This window comes from Myxine glutinosa, chromosome 2 (assembly GCF_964187855.1).
Source record: "Myxine glutinosa chromosome 2, kmMyxGlut1.1, whole genome shotgun sequence".
NCBI classification, from domain to species: domain Eukaryota; kingdom Metazoa; phylum Chordata; class Myxini; order Myxiniformes; family Myxinidae; genus Myxine; species Myxine glutinosa.
In genome coordinates, this window is record NC_136262.1 from 200,499,924 (window position 1) to 200,517,530 (window position 17,607).

Sequence of the window (17,607 nt, forward strand, 5' to 3'; positions counted from 1 at the left end):
GTCTACAGTTCCAAGACAGACTTATCTTCCGGGGGGGCTTGAGGCAGACCACGAGTTTTTCCTCCGGGCCTACTTGCGCTTTTTGCAAGAAACCTGGACATTTGATGTCCCAATGTTATGCCCTGGAAAGGAAAAATCAGGAGCGGAGTCAGATTAGTACAACTCCGAATGCATTGGCAAATGTGAGAAATCGTCCTTGGAGTACAGAGTCTTGAGGAGGTTCCCATGCCAAAGTTCCGGCATCTCAGAACTACCTTGTTCAAGGGGGTTACAAACCTTTTATTTCAGAGGGGTTTGTGTCACTGGATGGAGACTTGACTAACCAGAGACCGGTTAGGGTATTGAGGGACACAGGAGCACATCAATCTTTGATGCTTGAAGGCATTTTGCCATTGTCAGAGAAGACGGAAACTGGTGTTAGTGTTCGTTTACAGGGGGTTGGTGGCTATGTTAAAGCTCCACTTCATGTCATCCATTTGCAGTCTGATTTGGTGTCAGGACCGGTCACCGTAGGTTTACAAGCGACTCTTCCTGTAGAGGGAGTATCTCTTGTTATCGGGAATGAATTGGCCAGTGGTCAAGTTTCTGGTAACCCGATGTTTGTTGGAAAACCTAGTATGACAAATAACACTGCACAGTTAGAGTAGGAGATTCCGGGTATCTTTCCATCCTGTAGCGCGACTCGGGCTATGGGTAGGAAGCGCTCTGAAGAGAAGGAGAAGGTACTGACGTCACGCTTGGCACAGACACGTCTTGTCAAGTACCCTGAAACTAAATGTCAGCACACACGAGTCATGAATGGAGGCAATGCTGGCAAGCTCTTTGTAGGTGGACTGAACTTCAAAACAAGGGAAGATGTTCTGGACTCTGTCTTTGGCAAATATGGACCGCTCCTGGAAGCACGGCTGATAAAGGACAGGAAGACGCAAAAGCCAAGAGGGTTTGGCTTTGTCACGTTTGAAAACACAAAGGATGCCAAAGATGCAGAAAAGGATTGGAATGGCAAGGATTTGGATGGTCGGACCATAACAGTAGAGAAGGCAGGCCATAGACGTCGAGGGGGCTACAGAGGAGGAAAACGTGGAGGTAGTTTCAGGGGTGCCTATGGCTCCCGGGGTGGGAGTCATAGTTTTGGTGGTGGCCGCAGTCGATATTGCTATGGAGGCTCCCAGAGTTACGGCAGCTCCCGAAGGGATGATTATCAGGGTAGTGGCCGAGAAGGAGACCGCCATTCACGTGACTACAGCGACAAGCGTTCCAACCATGATTATTATGAAAGTTAGGAAGAGTTGAAGCACCGAATGCTGCGGAGCCGCCGAGCCAAGATTCCTACACGGATTAACCGCGAACTCCACGTTCCTAAAGGCTTCCATGTAGTGAACTTTCCTGCACGGATTAACCGTGAATGCCACGTTCCTAAAGGCGTCCATGTAGTGAATACTTCCAGGCCTCACCACCCAACCACCATTAAACCTAGCTCTCAGCTCGGCCTCCCTAAAAAGTGTTATAGATTTGCTTGACTTTGGATTTTTGATCACACCCCCATAACCTTCATTCAAAAAAATGAAAAATAAAATTAGAGGTTGATGAGATGGAGTTTGGCTTTGCAGCAGTTCAACTTGGAAATCGAGCATGTAAAGGGCAGGGACAATGTCGTTGCGGATGCTTTGTCGAGAGTGAACTAACTTTGGAGATATCTGTAGGTTGTTTGAAGTTTTGTTGCTTTCTTTTTGGGAAATATTGATTATCGTTGCTCACGGGAATTGATGATTTGGGTGTGAGTTTACTTTTGTTTGTTGGAAGAGTTTTGCCTACAAAGAAAGTTTTCACTATGTTCAAACTTTCTTTCTTGAGGGGGGGAAGTGTTACGGATTTGTCACTTCCGTTGTGGTGGCTTTCATCCACTTGAGACATTTCTGGTTCCATGTATTATTATTATTGTTGTTTGAGGGAAATAGCAATTATTATTGTCAAAAGGTAAAAGGAATGTTTTAAAAATGAAACCGGATCGGGAACCGGAAGACGAAGAAAAAGAAGAGAAACAAGGGCGGAGCGAATGAGTCGGACAAGAAAGCCGAGTTGCTCCGGGTTCTGAAGCGAACGTTGGCGAGTCAGAGTCACTAGCGAACTTTCAGGTTTCCAGGAGAGGAATTCCTACGACGGAGTTGTCATCGCTGTAACCGGTCAACCTGCATGTCAGGTTTTGCGATCGATTCAGGAGAGAATCATCGCCGTGCCATGCGCCACGAGACCGGGTCGTCGGCCATTTTGACTCACGCAGGATTTGTGCTTCGCTCGCGGTTTCGTTTCTTTTCGACCATTCTCACCGCATTCGGACGTCGATCTGGGGCGTGTGTGTGATGTGGATTTTTGAAGGCTAATTCGTCCATACCTGAAGGTGTGATCTCTCGGTCGCCTGTAGGGCGCCTTTGGATTTCCCAGTCGCCTTGAGGGCGCCTTTCTACAGCTTCGGCTGTGTGACTGCCCTGGCCATCCGCACGGGATTCTGGTCGTTTGGACATCGTTCTAGCGATCGCTGGAGCGAATCAATTTTGTCTTGGAGCCGGGAATAAGAGATATTGGGGAATGTTCTTGTTACACTCACTTGGAGCACAGTGAGTTGTAAATTGCAAAACTGATGGTACCATCATAGGACCTATTGATTGTACTTTTGAATACTATTGTTGTTGTACCGTTATGCTTGTGTGATCTCAATAAAATATTTGTTTGTGAGTAACAATTGGGATGGCTTCTCCATTGATCTTTGACACACAGAATAACACATTTTTCTGCCGTGACTCCTCTCGGGGCTCGGAGGTACACCGTGACCAGGGGGTCGGGGAGGAGCACGTAACAGTGATTTCCTCCATTGAGTAAGCGTGGCACGATTACGGACCGCTTGGATCGAGTTTAGTCCTTGATAACGGCTCGGGTCACGGGTTCGCTACCGCTTGGCGTTTCCACCAACACCCGTGATTCGGGCGGGGCTTATTTCCTCGTTTCCCGTCGGCGCGAGTACTTAGGTATTAGTGATTAGTCCTACGACCCTACTTCGCGCTGTCCAGGAGTGACGTCATAGGTCCCGGGTCCCGTCGGCTAGTCAAAGACAAGGGAACTAATCCCCCCTTGGTAAAGGGGAAAGGCCGGTGCTGAGATCTGCAACAATACACACACACACACACACACACACACACACACACACACACACACACCAATAAGTAACCTTAAAATGGCGATATAAATTCAAGAATGTAATGTGTGTAGTTGTAGACGACATATGTTATATCTATAGGTAAGAGTCATGTTTTGCCTGTTTGAGATCTGGCAACATTGAGCGTATGTCAGTAGAGCAGTTCCAAGATGGCAGCTCCCTAAGAAGCATGCACCAGGTAGGAGAAACGTTCTGTCATCCGTTTCTTGGGAAGTGAGGGTGTCAATCCCAGTGAAATCCATCGCAGAATGAAGACGCAATATGGTGACGCATGTTTATTGCTGCAGCAGGTGTACGACTGGGGCAGGAAGTTTAAAAGTGGAGTGTCCAGTGTGGCAGACGCTGCTCGCTCGGGCCGGCCTCACACAACCGACACCAGAAATGGTTGTATGAGTTGACCGTGTGCTAAGGGAAAACCGGCGCATTACGCTGGATGAAGTGGTCTCTGAACTGAACATTAGCCATGGTTCAGAGCACCATATCATTCACAACATGCTGGGGTTCTGCAAAGTGTCTGCAAGGTTAGTGCAGAACACCCGAACTGAAATAACGGCGAGTGGACGCATGTGAAGAACTTCTGCGACGTTACGAAAAAGAAGGCGACACTTTCTTACAGCGCGTAGTGACTGGGGATGAAAGCTGTGTCCACTACTTTCAGCCAGAAACAAAGAGGGCAAGCAAAGAGTGGCGCCATTCAACTTCACCAAAGCCCAAAAAATTCTGCACACAGCCGTCCACTGGAAAAGTGATGCTGACGCTCTTCTGGGATAGCCGAGGCCCACTTGTAGAGCATTACATGCTCAGAGGGACCACAGTCACCAGTGCATCATACTGCGACCTCCTTAAAAATCATCTGAAACCAGCAATCAGATCTAAACGTCGTGGACTACTCATTACCGGTGTTTTGCTGTAGCATGACAATGCTCGGCCCCATACTTCCCATGCTGCACCTGCAACAATCGAGGACCTACATTTTGAGTGTCTTCCTCATACACCCAACACGCCAGACCTCGCCCCTTCGGATTACTACATCTTTGGGGCACTTAAAGAGGCGCTTGGTGGAACCACATTCCGATCTGACAAACATTAATGGAGGGGTGGGGGCGGGGAGGAAGAATCATGGCTGCTGGTCTGAATCATTTCTGAGAATGTATAAAAGCAGCAATGTCCCCAGGTTATAAAAAACCACCTCCGGAGGCCATTTCCCCCGCAAAGCGGGGGTTGGCCTTTTTCGGGAACCGTGGTTGTTGTTGTTTTTTTTGGTCCCCTTTTTGAAGCAATGTTTTACGGCCGGATGCCCTTCCTGCCGCCAACCCTTTTTGCCGCCTTTTAACGACAAACAGGGAATTACCAGAGACCTGGTACTCAATTTGCCGACCTCGGAAGGATGACAGGCTGAGTCAACCCCCCTGGTGTTAATTCAGCGATCGACCGGGATTCGAACCCAGGATCCTAGGATCCTAAGCCGGCACCCTAGCCGCTAGCCCAACACCTCGCCCCTTCGGATTACTACATCTTTGGGCCACTTAAAGAGGCGCTTGGTGGAACCACATTCCGATCTGACGAACATTAATGGAGGGGTGGGGGCGGGGAGGAAGAATCATGGCTGCTGGTCTGAATCATTTCTGAGAATGTATAAAAGCAGCAATGTCCCCAGGTTCAGAGCAGAAATTAGAAATTTGGCCATCGCATTAGTACACACTGGCCTACTGTTTTTGAAAGGTACTTTGAGATATTTCACAAACACAATTAATGATGGGCACATGGGATAGGTGGCTCAACACCCCCTCTTAACAACAACATATTCATGGATGCAACAACAATGTTTGAAAAAGCAACAGGACAACGACAAACTTGGACTGGAAATCTAACTCTGACAAATCAGCTTTAAAGTGACTTAGCTATCTATCAACAATCCTCCCTCAAGACTTGATGGAGAATCAGGCTAACAACTCAAGATTCAGAGTATGACAGGGTATCACCTCACCAAACCCTGCTGATTCTGACAGAAACGTGCAAAGAGTGCCATGGCCTGGTCTTCGCCCTGCGTGCTTGGTTCTGCCAGACGCAGGTCCAATTTGTCCAGTGATCCTACTGCAGCCATATCATCAGCAACTGGTTTTTCTTGCAGGTTGGGTGACAAATGGTCTGTTTCCTTTCTGCATCCAAACAAGTATGGTAACAAACAATGAGAGGAACAGTCAAAACATAACAATCAAGAAGAGGTGGTGCCAATTTACAAGACACTATCCTGACAAAAATGAAAATCAGTAAAAATAGATAAATAAAGAAAAACAATTATGAAAGCATTGTATAATTGAGCCAACAAGTCGTTTAGAGACTAGCATTGACCCAGTGTACAGGTAAGATAATCTTGCAATGGTAACATTCAACAGCAAGATTCCAACTAAAGGGTTTGAAGAACAGAAAGGCAAGCTTGTTAGACTTTGGAACAATAGGTAGTTTAGGAATGAGGCAGGATGAAAGCTGATAAATGGAAAATTCTGGTTCAGGCAGTAGGCAGTGGGAGGAAGGCAGTGAACTAGGTGAAGTAAACAAGTTATTAGTAGTATTAATAACTAGTATACAAGGAACAAAGTGCAAAGCAGTAACAAGCACTAAGAGCAAGTGGATATATCAAAGTTCTTTATTGAATGAATGAATGAATGAGTGAATGCAAGCCAAAGGTCAAACATTAAATCAAAACATTGGAGAACATTCCAGTTGTTTTAATACAGTTGGACCCTGACATTTGTGGGATAAACATTCCTGGAAAATGCTGCAAATGTTGGGGCATTGTTTCAATGGGAAAAGGGGGAATAGGTTCCTGGCGGTTCCTGAATTGCAAAAAATCGGACCAACGTCGAGGAAAATGGGACCAACGTCGAGGAAAATGGGACCAACGTCGAGGAAAATGGGACCAACGTCGAGGAAAATGGGACCAACGTCGAGGAAAATGGGACCAACGTCGAGGAAAATGGGACCAACGTCGAGGAAAATGGGACCAACGTCGAGGAAAATGGGACCAACGTCGAGGAAAATGGGACCAACGTCGAGGAAAATGGGACCAACGTCGAGGAAAATGGGACCAACGTCGAGGAAAATGGGACCAACGTCGAGGAAAATGGGACCAACGTCGAGGAAAATCCGACCAACGTCGAGGAAAATCCGACCAACGTCGAGGAAAATCCGACCAACGTCGAGGAAAATCCGACCAACGTCGAGGAAAATCCGACCAACGTCGAGGAAAATCCGACCAACGTCGAGGAAAATCCGACCAACGTCGAGGAAAATCCGACCAACGTCGAGGAAAATCCGACCAACGTCGAGGAAAATGGGACCAACGTCGAGGAAAATGGGACCAACGTCGAGGAAAATGGGACCAACGTCGAGGAAAATGGGACCAACGTCGAGGAAAATGGGACCAACGTCGAGGAAAATGGGACCAACGTCGAGGAAAATGGGACCAACGTCGAGGAAAATGGGACCAACGTCGAGGAAAATGGGACCAACGTCGAGGAAAATGGGACCAACGTCGAGGAAAATGGGACCAACGTCGAGGAAAATGGGACCAACGTCGAGGAAAATGGGACCAACGTCGAGGAAAATGGGACCAACGTCGAGGAAAATGGGACCAACGTCGAGGAAAATGGGACCAACGTCGAGGAAAATGGGACCAACGTCGAGGAAAATGGGACCAACGTCGAGGAAAATGGGACCAACGTCGAGGAAAATGGGACCAACGTCGAGGAAAATGGGACCAACGTCGAGGAAAATGGGACCAACGTCGAGGAAAATGGGACCAACGTCGAGGAAAATGGGACCAACGTCGAGGAAAATGGGACCAACGTCGAGGAAAATGGGACCAACGTCGAGGAAAATGGGACCAACGTCGAGGAAAATGGGACCAACGTCGAGGAAAATGGGACCAACGTCGAGGAAAATGGGACCAACGTCGAGGAAAATGGGACCAACGTCGAGGAAAATGGGACCAACGTCGAGGAAAATGGGACCAACGTCGAGGAAAATGGGACCAACGTCGAGGAAAATGGGACCAACGTCGAGGAAAATGGGACCAACGTCGAGGAAAATGGGACCAACGTCGAGGAAAATGGGACCAACGTCGAGGAAAATGGGACCAACGTCGAGGAAAATGGGACCAACGTCGAGGAAAATGGGACCAACGTCGAGGAAAATGGGACCAACGTCGAGGAAAATGGGACCAACGTCGAGGAAAATGGGACCAACGTCGAGGAAAATGGGACCAACGTCGAGGAAAATGGGACCAACGTCGAGGAAAATGCGACCAACGTCGAGGAAAATGCGACCAACGTCGAGGAAAATCCGACCAACGTCGAGGAAAATCCGACCAACGTCGAGGAAAATCCGACCAACGTCGAGGAAAATCCGACCAACGTCGAGGAAAATCCGACCAACGTCGAGGAAAATCCGACCAACGTCGAGGAAAATCCGACCAACGTCGAGGAAAATCCGACCAACGTCGAGGAAAATCCGACCAACGTCGAGGAAAATCCGACCAACGTCGAGGAAAATCCGACCAACGTCGAGGAAAATCCGACCAACGTCGAGGAAAATCCGACCAACGTCGAGGAAAATCCGACCAACGTCGAGGAAAATCCGACCAACGTCGAGGAAAATCCGACCAACGTCGAGGAAAATCCGACCAACGTCGAGGAAAATCCGACCAACGTCGAGGAAAATCCGACCAACGTCGAGGAAAATCCGACCAACGTCGAGGAAAATCCGACCAACGTCGAGGAAAATCCGACCAACGTCGAGGAAAATCCGACCAACGTCGAGGAAAATCCGACCAACGTCGAGGAAAATCCGACCAACGTCGAGGAAAATCCGACCAACGTCGAGGAAAATCCGACCAACGTCGAGGAAAATCCGACCAACGTCGAGGAAAATCCGACCAACGTCGAGGAAAATCCGACCAACGTCGAGGAAAATCCGACCAACGTCGAGGAAAATCCGACCAACGTCGAGGAAAATCCGACCAACGTCGAGGAAAATCCGACCAACGTCGAGGAAAATCCGACCAACGTCGAGGAAAATCCGACCAACGTCGAGGAAAATCCGACCAACGTCGAGGAAAATCCGACCAACGTCGAGGAAAATCCGACCAACGTCGAGGAAAATCCGACCAACGTCGAGGAAAATCCGACCAACGTCGAGGAAAATCCGACCAACGTCGAGGAAAATCCGACCAACGTCGAGGAAAATCCGACCAACGTCGAGGAAAATCCGACCAACGTCGAGGAAAATCCGACCAACGTCGAGGAAAATCCGACCAACGTCGAGGAAAATCCGACCAACGTCGAGGAAAATCCGACCAACGTCGAGGAAAATCCGACCAACGTCGAGGAAAATCCGACCAACGTCGAGGAAAATCCGACCAACGTCGAGGAAAATCCGACCAACGTCGAGGAAAATCCGACCAACGTCGAGGAAAATCCGACCAACGTCGAGGAAAATCCGACCAACGTCGAGGAAAATCCGACCAACGTCGAGGAAAATCCGACCAACGTCGAGGAAAATCCGACCAACGTCGAGGAAAATCCGACCAACGTCGAGGAAAATCCGACCAACGTCGAGGAAAATCCGACCAACGTCGAGGAAAATCCGACCAACGTCGAGGAAAATCCGACCAACGTCGAGGAAAATCCGACCAACGTCGAGGAAAATCCGACCAACGTCGAGGAAAATCCGACCAACGTCGAGGAAAATCCGACCAACGTCGAGGAAAATCCGACCAACGTCGAGGAAAATCCGACCAACGTCGAGGAAAATCCGACCAACGTCGAGGAAAATCCGACCAACGTCGAGGAAAATCCGACCAACGTCGAGGAAAATCCGACCAACGTCGAGGAAAATCCGACCAACGTCGAGGAAAATCCGACCAACGTCGAGGAAAATCCGACCAACGTCGAGGAAAATCCGACCAACGTCGAGGAAAATCCGACCAACGTCGAGGAAAATCCGACCAACGTCGAGGAAAATCCGACCAACGTCGAGGAAAATCCGACCAACGTCGAGGAAAATCCGACCAACGTCGAGGAAAATCCGACCAACGTCGAGGAAAATCCGACCAACGTCGAGGAAAATCCGACCAACGTCGAGGAAAATCCGACCAACGTCGAGGAAAATCCGACCAACGTCGAGGAAAATCCGACCAACGTCGAGGAAAATCCGACCAACGTCGAGGAAAATCCGACCAACGTCGAGGAAAATCCGACCAACGTCGAGGAAAATCCGACCAACGTCGAGGAAAATCCGACCAACGTCGAGGAAAATCCGACCAACGTCGAGGAAAATCCGACCAACGTCGAGGAAAATCCGACCAACGTCGAGGAAAATCCGACCAACGTCGAGGAAAATCCGACCAACGTCGAGGAAAATCCGACCAACGTCGAGGAAAATCCGACCAACGTCGAGGAAAATCCGACCAACGTCGAGGAAAATCCGACCAACGTCGAGGAAAATCCGACCAACGTCGAGGAAAATCCGACCAACGTCGAGGAAAATCCGACCAACGTCGAGGAAAATCCGACCAACGTCGAGGAAAATCCGACCAACGTCGAGGAAAATCCGACCAACGTCGAGGAAAATCCGACCAACGTCGAGGAAAATCCGACCAACGTCGAGGAAAATCCGACCAACGTCGAGGAAAATCCGACCAACGTCGAGGAAAATCCGACCAACGTCGAGGAAAATCCGACCAACGTCGAGGAAAATCCGACCAACGTCGAGGAAAATCCGACCAACGTCGAGGAAAATCCGACCAACGTCGAGGAAAATCCGACCAACGTCGAGGAAAATCCGACCAACGTCGAGGAAAATCCGACCAACGTCGAGGAAAATCCGACCAACGTCGAGGAAAATCCGACCAACGTCGAGGAAAATCCGACCAACGTCGAGGAAAATCCGACCAACGTCGAGGAAAATCCGACCAACGTCGAGGAAAATCCGACCAACGTCGAGGAAAATCCGACCAACGTCGAGGAAAATCCGACCAACGTCGAGGAAAATCCGACCAACGTCGAGGAAAATCCGACCAACGTCGAGGAAAATCCGACCAACGTCGAGGAAAATCCGACCAACGTCGAGGAAAATCCGACCAACGTCGAGGAAAATCCGACCAACGTCGAGGAAAATCCGACCAACGTCGAGGAAAATCCGACCAACGTCGAGGAAAATCCGACCAACGTCGAGGAAAATCCGACCAACGTCGAGGAAAATCCGACCAACGTCGAGGAAAATCCGACCAACGTCGAGGAAAATCCGACCAACGTCGAGGAAAATCCGACCAACGTCGAGGAAAATCCGACCAACGTCGAGGAAAATCCGACCAACGTCGAGGAAAATCCGACCAACGTCGAGGAAAATCCGACCAACGTCGAGGAAAATCCGACCAACGTCGAGGAAAATCCGACCAACGTCGAGGAAAATCCGACCAACGTCGAGGAAAATCCGACCAACGTCGAGGAAAATCCGACCAACGTCGAGGAAAATCCGACCAACGTCGAGGAAAATCCGACCAACGTCGAGGAAAATCCGACCAACGTCGAGGAAAATCCGACCAACGTCGAGGAAAATCCGACCAACGTCGAGGAAAATCCGACCAACGTCGAGGAAAATCCGACCAACGTCGAGGAAAATCCGACCAACGTCGAGGAAAATCCGACCAACGTCGAGGAAAATCCGACCAACGTCGAGGAAAATCCGACCAACGTCGAGGAAAATCCGACCAACGTCGAGGAAAATCCCACGAGTGTCGGGGAAAATCCCACGAGTGTCGGGGAAAATCCCACGAGTGTCGAGGAAAATCCCACGAGTGTCGAGGAAAATCCCGAGTGTCGAGGAAAATCCCACGAGTGTCGAGGAAAATCCCACGAGTGTCGAGGAAAATCCCACGAGTGTCGAGGAAAATCCCACGAGTGTCGAGGAAAATCCCACGAGTGTCGAGGAAAATCCCACGAGTGTCGAGGAAAATCCCACGAGTGTCGAGGAAAATCCCACGAGTGTCGAGGAAAATCCCAAGAGTGTCGAGGAAAATCCCACGAGTGTCGAGGAAAATCCCACGAGTGTCGAGGAAAATCCCACGAGTGTCGAGGAAAATCCCACGAGTGTCGAGGAAAATCCCACGTGTCGAGGAAAATCCCACGAGTGTCGAGGAAAATCCCACGAGTGTCGAGGAAAATCCCACGAGTGTCGAGGAAAATCCCACGTGTCGAGGAAAATCCCACGAGTGTCGAGGAAAATCCCACGAGTGTCGAGGAAAATCCCACGAGTGTCGAGGAAAATCCCGAGTGTCGAGGAAAATCCCACGAGTGTCGAGGAAAATCCCACGAGTGTCGAGGAAAATCCCACGAGTGTCGAGGAAAATCCCACGAATGTCATGGCACTGTTTCAATAGGGAAAAGTGGGGTAGCTTCTAGGTTCCCGGCAGTTCCCGATTCATGTACCGAAAATGCACATGATTACAGTTTCATAAAAATGCTTACAAAAAAAAATAAAATATGACACCATGTACCATTTCCAATTTATTGAAGGAATGCGCTTAGTTTATTAAAAGTGCTTAACCATACTGCACCGTAAAACTAAAAACACGTCATAATGTACTGTTACAATTTTTTATTTCACAAACACGGAACTTTTCAAATGATGATGATGAAGAATTAAAATCCAGTGAGCTCCTCGAAGTCTGAAAACGACCCAAATGAGGGTGCTGTAGAGTCATGCACTGAGGGGAAGCAAGAGAGTGAGCAGGTGAGGCATGAGCAGGTGAGGTTGCTGACTCGTGTACTGAAAGGGAGGCAGGACAGGCAGGAGAGGATGCTGCTGCTTCTGAGGTAGAGGGACCAGGGCAAAAAAGAAAAAAAAAGTGATCGGAACTGCCTGTCTGGCTCTGTCTGGCAGGTACACCTTCTCATCGAGCAGCTTTTCGAGTTGAGCAGGGAACGTTTTTGCCGGTCGTGGTCCGCAGAGGCAAGCTCCACTGTGAGCTTTACATTTTTGAAACTGTACCGCTCCTTCAAGTGGTAAAACCATACCCTGCTCACTGTGACATCAAATCACTCGTGCTCAAGCCACCCATATGCTCGTAAATAAGTTTAGCCTTTGGATGAATGAGAGGTTCACTCAAAGGCATGCTGTTCTGCACGTTGTTCTCTATTCATATCCTCAGAGCTTTCTCCCTTTCTATGTCGACGTCCCGGACCTGGGTGACCACCTTGGTGCACGGTACAGCGTCCGCTACAACACTATCTCGGATCGCCTTCTCATTCTTGTGTACGTAGCGAACGGTGGATTCGTTAACGCTGTAATGCCTTCCGACAGAGCCCGCGCTCTTTCCTCTCAAAAGCAGCAGCTTCACTTTCTGGCTCAGGCTCATCACTTTCTTCTGCCTCTTGGCAGTCAACTCAACTCCGGCATTAGTTTTGTGCTTGAGAGCCATGATTGAATGATGAGCAAAGCGAGAGTCAAAAACACAAGTCAGGCAATGGGATGAGAAGAATGATTGAGACCCAGGACACGGTGGTGATAAGTACACATGCAGGCACTGTGGGTAGCTGTGGGAGGGGTGAGTAGTGTGCCCATTGTTTGTGGGGGATGCTGTATTCGGCAGCTCGTAATAGCTGTGGTGAAGCGTTTTCATTGTGTAACAGCTCAGATGATGCCATATTGAATAGCTGCTAATTGCACCAATAGAAGTGGTGGAGTGTTTTCATTCTATAACTCACAAGGCATAACGTGTTATACAGCAGGTGGTAGATGCGGTGAGGCATTTTCATTATGTAACAGTTTGGATGATGAAGTATGGAGCAGCTGCTAATTGCACTAATAGATGCGGTACAGTGTTTCATTCTGTACAGTAACTTGCGGGGGACGACGTGTTATGCAGCTAGTGGGACATGCCCCAAAGCTGTTATGAGTGTGAATTGTAGGACATCCTGTGAAGCCATGTTTCCAGTGTGAATAGTGGGACATCCCACAAAGCTCGTTTATAGCATGGCGAAATTATTTTTATATGGCTGTGAAAAGGCGAAGCACACAGCCGCGAATGTACAAGCAGGTCATGTTCGCAGCTCGTGGAAGATATGTTTTTTGAGGATGTCTAGCTGCTTTGTGCATGGCTGGAAGATATGTTTTAAAACTGTATTATACTCACAGCTCGTGTAAAAAAACCCAAAAAATTCACCCACGAAAAACCTTGAATACCTGGGACACAGGGCTGCAAATGTAGAAGCAGGTCGCAATTTATCAACCATGAATACGCGGAGCCCATGAATGTTGGGACAGCGAATGTGGGGTTCAACTGTACACATTTTACAATAGCCCACGATGTCTAGTAACAACAAAACGGCAACAACCAAAAGATCCCACATGTTTACACTTCAGTCTCTGAGCATTTATACGTGATAAGGATTGTGTCATCATCTGAGGTTGCCGTCCCAGCAGTCAGTCAGGGCAATAATTCGTAATATGGTCAGGGTGCCCATGATAACTCACCTTCTCTTCGGGAAAGACACTGTGGGATCCAACATCCAGTGCTGGCAGACAGCAAGGTCTTTTGGTAGAGATTCAAACCCAGACTACACAGCTCAAAGCCCAGTACACATACCTCGAGGCTATCCTGCAAGCCCCCATGAGAGGCCTGAGGGTGGATATGATGCATTAACTGTCCATGCATCCAATTGACATTTCCACAATCTTACATTCTGATGTACCAATATCAGGGCGATTAGTTCACACATTTAGCGGCTCTGAAGCATTGGGGTGCAGAATCCTTCCTGCGACAACATTAGATGTTAAAATTCTACACGAGACATTTATTAACTAGTCCAGGGGCCAATACTGATATTTTAACAAATTGGTACCACCCAAGGTCAGCAAACAATTTTGGTATTTTTGTCTTTCTACATGTCTCTAGTTTAAATTTTGGTATGATAACCCTGCCTATCTACTGACTTAATGATAGTTATCAGTTATCACTCTCTAAACAAACCCACCTCCATATAATCTGGAAGTTGAATTTTCGGGGAGAGCGGTAGCATTTTTGCTTACAACTTCAGTTCTACTGAACATAGTTTGACAAATTATGATTCATTGTGAAGCTACATCATATATCTACACAACTGTAATCCAATTTACACCTTTAATTATCAGGTGACTTCCTCGGAGGTCAAAAGGTCATGTTTCATTTGCAAAATCGAAAATACTTCTACCAGGTCAAGGTAGGTCATCCAGAAAGCCGACAGACTGGTGTCATCTCTGAGGGACTCCCGATATTCAAGGAACAGTTCCAGGATACGTGTACATGACTCTGTCTGAAGCAATTTCTGAAATGTTTCCTGGCAAACCTCACTTTTGAAGGTCTCGATAGACTTAAGGGCTTCCTCTTGGTGGTGAAGCTCTCCCACCTGGTTTTGTTCCATCCATGTAAGGAAGCTTTTCCATAAAAGCCGTAACATTGCTTCGTACACAAGCTTGTGCAATCTAACTGCTCTGTTATATTTTCAACCCTCCATGACCCCGGCCACAGAGCCTTCTGCTAGAATGCCTGCCTCCACACAAAGATCACCGAGTCCTGCATCTTGGAATCTCTTGCCTATGATAGACATCAGGTTGCATATTGTGTGGAAGGTCCCCATCCGGATAATTATGTTCTTGAACTTCTCCTGCTTCCAAACAATTTCTGCAGCCTTGGTAAACAGAGCCTGTTCGAAGACACACACGATCTCTTCAAGTTGTAAGGACTGTATGATGGAGAGTGTTCGCTCTAAAACTTCATTCACTGTGGACATGTCAGTTGCAGGTGCATTGATAGTGGGTAGGTACGTGACTGTGTCCTGGACCACTGTGATGTCATTGCGGATCTGGATATTAAATCCTGTCCAGCTACTGATTGTTTGATTATCAGCAGCTGTGATCCGAGTGATGAGCCAGATAATATTCTTGTGCTTTGCCTGCTGGGTCACATTTGTAGTATCAGTGTCTGCAGTTTCAATATTGTGTGGTCCAGCTCTCTGTCCAACATTATAAGTTGGGAGTCCAAGTGGAATAAGGGAGATGCTTCTCTTCTTTGACTTAGTTACTGTTGGTAGTGCTGACTGTGGTAAAGGTCCTTCAACTGTCGGTTGGACAGCAATGCCATTCACTCTATGGGATGTACCACCACCACTGAGTGTCTCTTCAAGTCTGTCTATGTTGTCCCATGCAACAGTTGTAAAAACATGGGGATGAGCGTTTGGAAGAATTTTATTTTCATCTGCAAGTTCTAGCTTCTGAAGACACAATGCTGTGTCAACCTCCTCCAGGTGCGAGTAAGACACACTGTGGCCAAGTCTATTCATGATCTGTATCAGTTCCTTGTTTCCTGTCAAAGACTTAATGGCAAAAGGAAGAAGAACATGCTTAGGCGGCTTTGTCCTGCCATTTGTGACAGCAAATACCAGATCACTGCCAAATGAAGTTACCAGGCGTTGGACTCTTGGTGAAGGATTATCACAATTATTCTCGCCAGTCGGCAGTGTCTCCAGGAATGTAGTAACTGGTTCAGGAATAATGCATTTTTCTGTGTCAGGTGGCAATGTTTGGGGTGCATCTTGCTTCTTGATGCTGTTTCTTAACACCATGGCCACTTTTGTGATGACATCCTCTTCTGTGACGGCTCTTTTTTTTTTGTATACTGAATCGAGGCTCGTGAAAGAGCTGACAACCGCGAGGGAAAGACAGCACAGGGGGACCACGAGGGAAAGACAGCACAGGGGGACCGCGAGGGAAAGACAGCACAGGGGGACCGCGAGGGAAAGACAGCACACGGGGACCACGAGGGAAAGACAGCACACGGGGACCACGAGGGAAAGACAGCACACGGGGACCACGAGGGAAAGACAGCACAGGGGGACCACGAGGGAAAGACAGCACACGGGGACCACGAGGGAAAGACAGCACACGGGGACCACGAGGGAAAGACAGCACAGGGGGACCGCGAGGGAAAGACAGTACAGGGGGACCACGAGGGAAAGACAGCACACTGGAACCGCGAGGGAAAGACAGTACAGGGGGACCACGAGGGAAAGACAGCACACGGGGACCGTGAGGGAAAGACAGTACAGGGGGACCATGAGGGAAAGACAGCACACGGGGACCACGAGGGAAAGACAGCACACGGGGACCGCGAGGGAAAGACAGCACACGGGGACCATGAGGGAAAGACAGTACAGGGGGACCGCGAGGGAAAGACAGCACACGGGGACCACGAGGGAAAGACAGCACACGGGGACCACGAGGGAAAGACAGCACAGGGGGACCACGAGGGAAAGACAGCACACGGGGACCACGAGGGAAAGACAGTCAAAGACAGACTTGCTGTCTGGAGATCCTGTTTTAACTTGTGGGCTTGTTTGACAAGAGCTCCAATTGATATACTGTCTGGATAGACAAGAACCTTGCCCTTCTCATCAGAGACAAAGTGGAGTGATCCAGTGAAAGTACTCTCCAACTTTCGGCGGATGTGTTTTTTGGTCGATGGCTTAATTTGTGCAATGCCAAGAGATTTCAGGGGATTCTTCAAGCTTTGATGTGAGGTCCGTCAATGGAAAAACATCAGGATGTGGCCAAAGGTCATTCCTGATGTACATGATGAGCTGCTCATATGCTTGTTCCACCGCTTTCTCATACTCTTGTTCTTCAAGGTCTTCACTCATACTAAATGTGGCTGTAGTCTCTTCTTTTGTGTACAATCTATAGCAAGAGTTGTGGTATTGTCCCTCTGCTGCAACAAGGTCTTGACTCACTGCTGCAAGAACTTTTTCATCAAATTTCCTAGTAGCTGCTTCACGAACTTTGGCATCAGCTCTTAACTCCAAATACTGTGTGAGGCGTTCTCATGTACGTGTTCCTGGCAGGTATTTGCTTGAGCTGTTACAGAAGATACATAGCCTTTCGTATACTCTTGAAGTACTTGGTGCATCTCTAGATGATTTTCTTGTCCCAGTATCTTTAGCCTTAACATCAGCACCTTGGTTCTGGATACCACAGTTTGTGATGGCTTCAAGAAGCTTTTTCATAGTGAATACACTGCGACATTTGCGATGATACTGAATCTGTGGTACTTCACTTTCTTCTAGGCCCCTGGCTATCTCCAAGAGTGGAGTGAGTTTTCTTATTTCTGCCGCTCTAAGCAGGGTTTTCCAGGATTCAAGACCTTGCAGCGTTGCTCGCTCCAAATCATCGCCAGTGCAATGAATGATGCAGCTCATTTTTGCACGTTTCTGCGGTGTTGGATCCTGGTCACAAGTTGTAGATCCATTGTAGATATCTTAGTTCTTCACCAATCTACTGCATATATACACACACCTCTGCAA

At 48.4% G+C, this 17,607-nt stretch overlaps 1 protein-coding gene across 3 annotated transcripts in view; it reads right to left on the bottom strand.

The window, feature by feature from the left end:
- The window catches only part of LOC137422181 (histone-lysine N-methyltransferase NSD2), a 103,861-nt gene that overhangs the window by 27,945 nt on the left and 58,309 nt on the right, over positions 1-17,607 (bottom strand). For all 3 annotated transcript variants that reach the window (XM_068108942.2, XM_078772163.1, XM_078772164.1), the window contains exon 7: positions 5,199-5,370. In XM_068108942.2, the coding sequence (XP_067965043.2) occupies positions 5,199-5,370 (172 nt within the window). The remainder of the gene's footprint in view (positions 1-5,198; positions 5,371-17,607) is intronic.